The sequence below is a fragment of the Mizuhopecten yessoensis genome, unplaced genomic scaffold (assembly GCF_002113885.1).
Source record: "Mizuhopecten yessoensis strain PY_sf001 unplaced genomic scaffold, ASM211388v2 scaffold10455, whole genome shotgun sequence".
NCBI classification, from domain to species: domain Eukaryota; kingdom Metazoa; phylum Mollusca; class Bivalvia; order Pectinida; family Pectinidae; genus Mizuhopecten; species Mizuhopecten yessoensis.
In genome coordinates this window covers 306,360-314,073 of record NW_018408555.1, presented here as the reverse complement: position 1 = coordinate 314,073, position 7,714 = coordinate 306,360, and the positions used below count along the sequence as shown (strand labels likewise).

The following is a 7,714-nucleotide window of genomic DNA, read 5'->3' as shown; positions in this document are numbered from 1 at the left end:
AATTATACTCCACAAATAAGTAACTTTACCTACTTTTCTGTAAATGTTATTCTTCTAGGGACATAGGAGTTTTAAGTTGAGCATGTTTGTTTGTTGTTGTTTGTTGTAAAATTTGTTCAATCCGTCTTGTTTTACAGTTTCCATCTTATACATTGAATTACACATAGACTAGCTATATATTTTCATATAAAACTATAAGAACTTAACAGTTTTGGCGACTGTGACCTGTGCATATATTTGCACATGGACCTTTGGTCAATGTCTGCCAATATCTGTGTGATTTGATAGCTATGTCGCTCATATACAATTGTAAAATGTTATGAAAATAAATAATACCTGTGGAAGTGTTTTGTGTGTGATGTGAGAAGTGTGAATGTATTTGTATTTCAGTTATGTTAATTAAGAAGGAGTTACATCCCTTTAATATATATTTTTTATAATTTTCATTTCAAAATTGATGTATTAATTAAATCAAATAAAAATAATAGAATCCGTTAATTTAGCCACCGCTGGAGATAATTTATATAGGCTTTGCCTGTTATTCCATCCAATTGACTTGTATCAACTTTGTCAATAAAATTTGTTGAAATGAAATGAAATCTTGTCCAGGCCGTTACTTTAATTTTTAAACCGTAAAAGATACGTTTATGTTCACAAAAAACAAATTTCTAGCTAAAGATTGAAATTACTGCATGTACACCTTCAGGAATGTTTGATAGATTCAATTTAATTTAACGTTTGTTATGACAAAGAATGATGAAGCGTGTAAAAGTGACGTTTAAACAATGAGAAATAACTATATGACATATTTCTGGTGACCGTTAAGGACATTTGGCCTCTTGTTAAAAAACGGTTTTGCAATATAGGTAAAAGAATGTGTTTTGTCATTTTTATTTAAAAAATCACGATGTAACATGTGACGTTGATTACATCAATTGAACATAGTTACTATTCTAGATGAACAAAGATGAATTAGCATGCAGAATGAACAATGAGTGTCTGATGAATAGTTAAGCATTGTCAAAACTGCATATCCTTAATAAATTGAATGATTTTTTATTTCAGTCACAACTAGCTGAGCAAATACAACCATTGGAAAAAGACATGCGGAAGAAACACGATGATATGATTAGGGAACTAAGCAAATACATCTCACCAGAGTTACGGCATGAGTGGGATCTATTTCGTAATGGACTGACATCGTATCTTACAAGGCGTGTGATATACGGGTCAGGTTTAACGTTTGTAGGGGATCATTGTGAAATCCTCTTTCGTCAGGGTATCATCAAGTTAGGAGATTACAGTGTCCTCTTAGAAGTTGTCAACTCTATAGACGAACGTGCCGGTGATATAGTCAAGAGAGCAACAACAGCCATCAAAGATATCAAAACGAGGATATCCAATCTAAAGCCCAAAGGTTAGAGGAATACATTTCATTAAGGGAAGGAAAAATACCTTTTAATTCTGTTCATACTGGTCTGAATGCAAATATCTTGCATATATATTCCATGAATCTTTGCCAACGTATGATGTTTACATCATAAAACAGAACATCATACAATGTATCAATGTTAGATAATAGAGCGTTTTCTAAGAGACGGGGTGCTTTATACAATTTAATGTATCATGATACAAAATTTAATGTATTATGATACAAATGACATTATTTAAAAGAATTCGGTCAAATATGTCAACTTGTACAAAAACAGAATTGTTCATAACGTTGGTCGAGAGTAAGAAGTAGTAAGGTATATGTACATTGTATTCATTTTTGTTATTTCTTTTGTAGACCAAAATGTTGCATAGTAAAACATTCGTCCACCCCATGAAATTTCCAATTGGTATAATCCATATTCGCCCAGTATCAGTTAGGCCTTACTCAGTGAAAATACCATTACGATGACGCTAGTAGGTAGAGTCGTAATAGGTTGAAGCTAATAGGCAGTCGCTATAAGATGAAGCTAGTAGGCGGTGTCGTAATAGGTTGAAGCTAATAGGCAGTCGTAATAAGATGAAGCTAGTAGGCAGTCGTAATAAGATGAAGCTAGTAGGCAGCGTCGTAATAGGTTGAAGCTAGTAGGCAGTGTCGTAATAGGTTGAAGCTAATAGGCAGTCGTAATAAGATGAAGCTAGTAGGCAGTCGTAAATGTCGTCAAAGATCACAAATAAACATTTAATAAGTTGTGCTATACGAACCACCTATAACAATTGTGGTAGTTACATATAGCAGATAATAGGAGTATTGTAATAGGACAGCCGTAGTATGTACACCTACTGTGATAAAGATAGAACCATTATAATAGGATAAAGTCTCCAGAGTATTGTAGTGCGACTAAAGTAGATCACACAACTTGAAGGAGGTAGCATGAACGTTTTAAAAGGACGAAGTTAGCAAGATTATGGTAGAATATAAAGACACTGGGATCATTGCTAGTAGGGCCGCCATAATATGATGAAGGTTATGGCATTATTAAATGAAAAGAAGATTCAAGTTTATTTTAAGCTGTTTTTGAAATAAAATATATATCCAGTTATAGCTGTCCTATAATAGTATAATAGGCATATTATAAGAACATAAACTTTAATTCAAAATAAGTTGCTTGCATACCCTCACACAGGAAACTCATTTTACATTTAACAGAGGGTCAGCTGGAAGTAGGCGGTGGTGAGAGGTCAACAATATACCAGGTAGGTATTGTATTTGTAAATTATCCTGATAATCTTACAATGTCGCAACACTAAAAACGAAAACATCCTCTGGTACCCAAGTCAGGTAAACTTTTGGACTCAAATATTTCTTTGCAAGAAATCCTAAATATGACTGTTAATCTATTCATTATAGTACTCAAATATGTAGCACACATCCACGAAACTGGCCTCTAAGTAATACAGACAAAGTTCGTTTATATACCACTTAGTGTGACACAGCTCAATCCAAAGATATACACCTCAAGCAATACACTGATTGAGGTCCCCTTTGCTGTGATTAACAAAGACAGAGGCACAGTAATACCGTAGTGTCCATGACACTACACCTCTAATAACAAAGAGGTACAGATGTCCTCTCGAAACACGTACGGCGGCTACACATCATGTAGTCCCATGACCAGAGACTGTGTGATGAATAAACCTGATGGATCCCTTAGTGAGGTTTTGGTTAGTCGTTGTTTACAGATGCTGATAGCACGCCTGGTCCTGACTGGTTGATGAGTCGATGATTGCCGTCATGTGAAGCTACAATACGTAATTAACTGAAATAGTTACTCCTCGCTCCCAGTTTCATACTCCCCTAACATATGTAGTCAAGATAATATCCTAATTTACATCGAATATTTCATAATCGTAATAAGAAAACATAACAGTTAAATTGACATGTCACAAAGTATCCAGAAATAGTGTGTGGGTCCAAGATATACATAAATATAACGAAATATAGAATTGTTACAACAAATATGGCATATACATGTTTCCATCCAATTACCACCCGACTGTGTACGCATTACACTGAGCTATGCCTACATTTATTAGGGCTTCCATCGATAACTATATCAAACAAAACCACGGTATAAGCAATTAAAACAGATTCAAAAACATCAATCAATTACGCTTATATTACTTAAAGACAATAGTGATGCATGTTATACGTGTATTTATACATCAAAACATTGTTAAATGCAACATATTACATTTGTATAAATATCAATAACAATAGCCATGCATGGTTGGACCGTACCGATTGTTGTATGGCTGACTTGACCTAATAAATGCATTGGCACAGACAAATAATACCAAAACTACAAAAAATTATAGAAATATAGTAAAGGTAAACTCATAACAGTCCGAGCCGTAACTTTTGAACTGTTTAAGATATCTTGAAGAAATTTTAGGTATACCTTCATCAACCACTGAGGGTGTGCAGTTTAATATAAATCAGTTACAGTGACCTTCACCTTAAGGTCAAAGGTCAAATAAGAGCAACATTTTTAGTACCTTATTGTCTGGCCCGTGGCTTTTAAACCTTTAAAGATATCTTGATAAAACTTGTAGTATTCCTGCATCACCCATCGACGATGTGCAATGCAATGTCATTGAGTCATTGTCAAATATGTGCAATTTATTAAGGAACATCTTCTCCTGGTTGTTACTTTTAAGCCATTAAAGATATCTTGATGAAACTGCAGTATAACTGCACCACCTACATATGATGTGCAATGCTCTGTTATTAGGTCACTAGTATTTACTTCATGGTCATAGGTAAAATAATTGATCGTTTCAAACATTAAAATGTGTGCGCAAAGGTGATGCTAACGGTACCTCACTGTATTTGATTTTGTGTAAAACTTAGTATCCAAGTATATGATGGCATTGTAAACTCTATCCAAGCATCATTTGCGACTATGGAGTCAGTTTTGAGGACTTCTGTAATGGTTAAAGATATTTTTATAAAACTTATATCTGCATCCCCCACAGACGATTTACAGTGCACTGCCTTTAGGTCACTGACATTGACCTCGAGGTCAAAGGTCAAATATGTGCAAAGTTTTCAGGTATATCTTGTCCAGGCCGTTACTTTTAACCCGTTAAAGGGGATACGTTTTTGTTCACAACAACAAATCTAGTTAAATATTGAAATGACTACATGTACACCTTTAGGAATGTTTGACAGATTCAATTTAATTTAACGTTTGATATGACAAAAGAAAGATGAAGCGTTTAAAAGTGACGTTTAAACAATGAGAAATAACTATATGACATATTTCTGGTGACCGTTAAGGACATTGGGCTTCTTGTTAAAAAACGGTCTTGCATTACAGGTAAAATAATGTATTTTGTCATTTTTCTTTACCTTCCATAGAATAAAAAACCATGATGCAACATGTGACGTTTATTACATCAATTAAACGTAATTGCTATTCTAGATGAACAAAGATGAATTAGCATGAAGAATGAACAATGAGTGTCCGATGAAGAGTTAAGCAAGGTTCAAAAGTGCATATACTTAATAAATTGAATGTTTATTTTTATTTCAGTCACAACTCGCTGAGGAAATACAACGATTGGAAATAGACATACGAAAGAAACACGCAGATATGATTAGGGAACTAAACGGATGCATCTCACCACAGTTACCGAACGAATGGAATCTATTTCGAAATGGACTGACTCCGTATCTTACGAACCTTGAGATATACGGGGAATGTGTAACGTTTGTAGGGAATCATTGTGAAAGTCTCTTAAGTAAGAATATCATCAAATTAGGAGATTACAGTGTCCTCTTAGAAGTTGTCAACTCTATAGACGAACGTGTCGGTGATATAGTCAAGAGAGCAACAACAGCCATCAAAGATATCAAAACTAGGATATCCGATCTAAAGCCCAAAGGTTAGAGGAATACATTTCATTAAGGGAAGGAAACATATTTTTTAATTCTGTTCATACTGGTTTGAATGCAAATATCTTGCATATATATTCCATGAATCGCGCTTCATCTTTGTTTGGCAATTATTTTCCAACGTGTATATGTTTACATCATAAAACAGAACATCATACAATGTATCAATGTTAGGTAATAGAGCGTTTTCGAAGCGATGGGGTGCTATATACAATTTAATGTATCATGATACAAATAATATTATTTAAAAGAATTTGGTCAAAGATGTCCACTTGTAAAAATACAGAATGGTTCATAACGAGTGTAAGCAGTAGTAAGGTATATGTACATAGTATTCATTTTTGTTGTTTCTTTTGTAGACCAACTAAAATATCGCATAGTAAAACATTCGTCCACACCATGAAATATTCCATTGGTAGAATCCATATTCGCCCAGTATCAGTTTGGCCTTACTCAGTGAAAATATCATTACAGTTAGCGTTGTACTGCTTTTTGCCGTCATCATGAATGCGTACTGTTTTTGAGGGCATAAAGGGTGAATTTATTCCTGCGAATATGAAATACTTTATATCATTTCTTTTACAGCTAGATCAGATCATATCACAAGCTCAGCATACAAAAAGGAAGACCCGTTTTTTGAAAATACTGAGGAATCCTCTACATTTCTAAAAGCGTCTACAAGCCCACGTAAGTACACAGATGTCCTACCTGGAACAGGCTTCAACATATTTAAAAAATCTGAATATTTACAACACAAGAACGATGTTGGAAGAGCCATGTACGTGTATGGATGATTGGTAATTCTACCACGTTTGCAATGTTACAACACTTTTCATTGGTTAATAACCATGGATTATTGGACGATAGGCCATGCCCGAGCGTGTGCTATATTCCAACAGATCAACGCTCTTCCAAAATCGTTTTTGTGTTGAAAGCATTGATAAGTGAGCCGTGTGTTACTGTCTTTTGTATGAATAAACTCTGCGAGTCTTATCTTAGCGTAAGCATATACATCCGCGTTAAACTGGCGGAAGCAGCATTCGTCATTAATTGTCTATCTATTTTCGAATGTTTCACAATAATACACGTACATATATTGATTATTTCTTAAACAAATCTAATTATTATTTTCTAAAATTTCTTGACATTCTACAACATGATACAATCTTAATATTTATAAAAAAAAAGTGGTGAGTCTGTATTTGAGAAGTAATACTTTAATAAATAGTTAGATTCTTAGTAATGATGGCGGTTGTTGCAGCGCATGACTTTGCTATATGAAAGTCAATTCAGAAAAAATCCTTCCTACTAAAGATGCAATATTTTACATTCGAATGTAAATAAATATAACAAAAGACAAATAATAATAACCCTGCATATTTATGAAAAAATATAGATTGCTCACACATTCCATGAAAGATATTTGTTTTAAATTTTAAATTTGCATGACTTCGAATTAGCATGTGAAAATACTTCAAGTATCTTCCGTTATATATTTCCAGGCGAGAGAATCATAGATGTTGGCAAACGGGAAAATATGATCAGTAAGTGTTACAATAACAGGTTTTCATTGAGTCTGGCGTATTGTCCGTCTGTCAGTTTGTTTGTCGTTATTGACGTCTTCTCAATAAACCATTAAGCATAATTATGATCATAATGTTAGCAATCTATTGTGCTAACTGCAAGGTAGTGAAGAAAGATTTCTCAATGAAGGTGGTTCAAGCTTGTCAAATTTGTATACCTTGAACAACTTTCATAGTCACACAGAATGGGTGTGTTAAAAATCAATCAATTTCTACTTAAAAGCAAGGCGACGAAGAGTAATGATGTCTGGCCGGAATCTTACTCAGTCGATGAGTGATCGCATTTTCTAAATTACACTACCTTTTGCCAAATTAACGTATTAAACTGTTGCAAAATTCAGGCGTCGTCTTCTTTTGAACGATGATGCCTGACTAGAGTAATAATAGTTGGCCTTGAACCACTAACTTGATCTAAATTCAATGTCTCAGCCTTCAAATATGTTAGAATTTCGAAGGGCAACTGAGCTTATACCGTACCGCGGCGTCCGTCGTCCGGCGACAACTTTTACCTTTAAAAGCCTTTATCTCCTGAACGACTGATTGGATTTTAACTGGATTTATGAAATAAGGGTGTGGCCCCATACGTAGTAAGGGGCCAAAAAGGGGAATTAAAAACATAAAATAAAAAATCTTCTTCTCCATTTCCAGAAATATTAAAACCAAATACTACTCATAGCTGTAAAGGCCTTTGGGTGGTTTATAAAAAAAAAAGATTTTCATGTCTTCTAGAACCCCCCCC

The 7,714-nt window shown here is 34.3% G+C and overlaps 1 protein-coding gene across 1 annotated transcript in view; it reads left to right on the top strand.

Moving 5' to 3' along the window:
• Positions 1–1,063: 1,063 nt before the first annotated feature.
• LOC110460698 overlaps positions 1,064–7,714 on the top strand; it is an 11,383-nt gene continuing 4,732 nt past the window's right edge. The window contains exons 1-5 of the mRNA XM_021513754.1: positions 1,064–1,417; positions 2,642–2,688; positions 5,031–5,382; positions 5,978–6,079; positions 6,895–6,936. Of these exons, the coding sequence (XP_021369429.1) occupies positions 1,105–1,417; positions 2,642–2,688; positions 5,031–5,382; positions 5,978–6,079; positions 6,895–6,936 (856 nt within the window). The 5' untranslated portion in view covers positions 1,064–1,104. The remainder of the gene's footprint in view (positions 1,418–2,641; positions 2,689–5,030; positions 5,383–5,977; positions 6,080–6,894; positions 6,937–7,714) is intronic.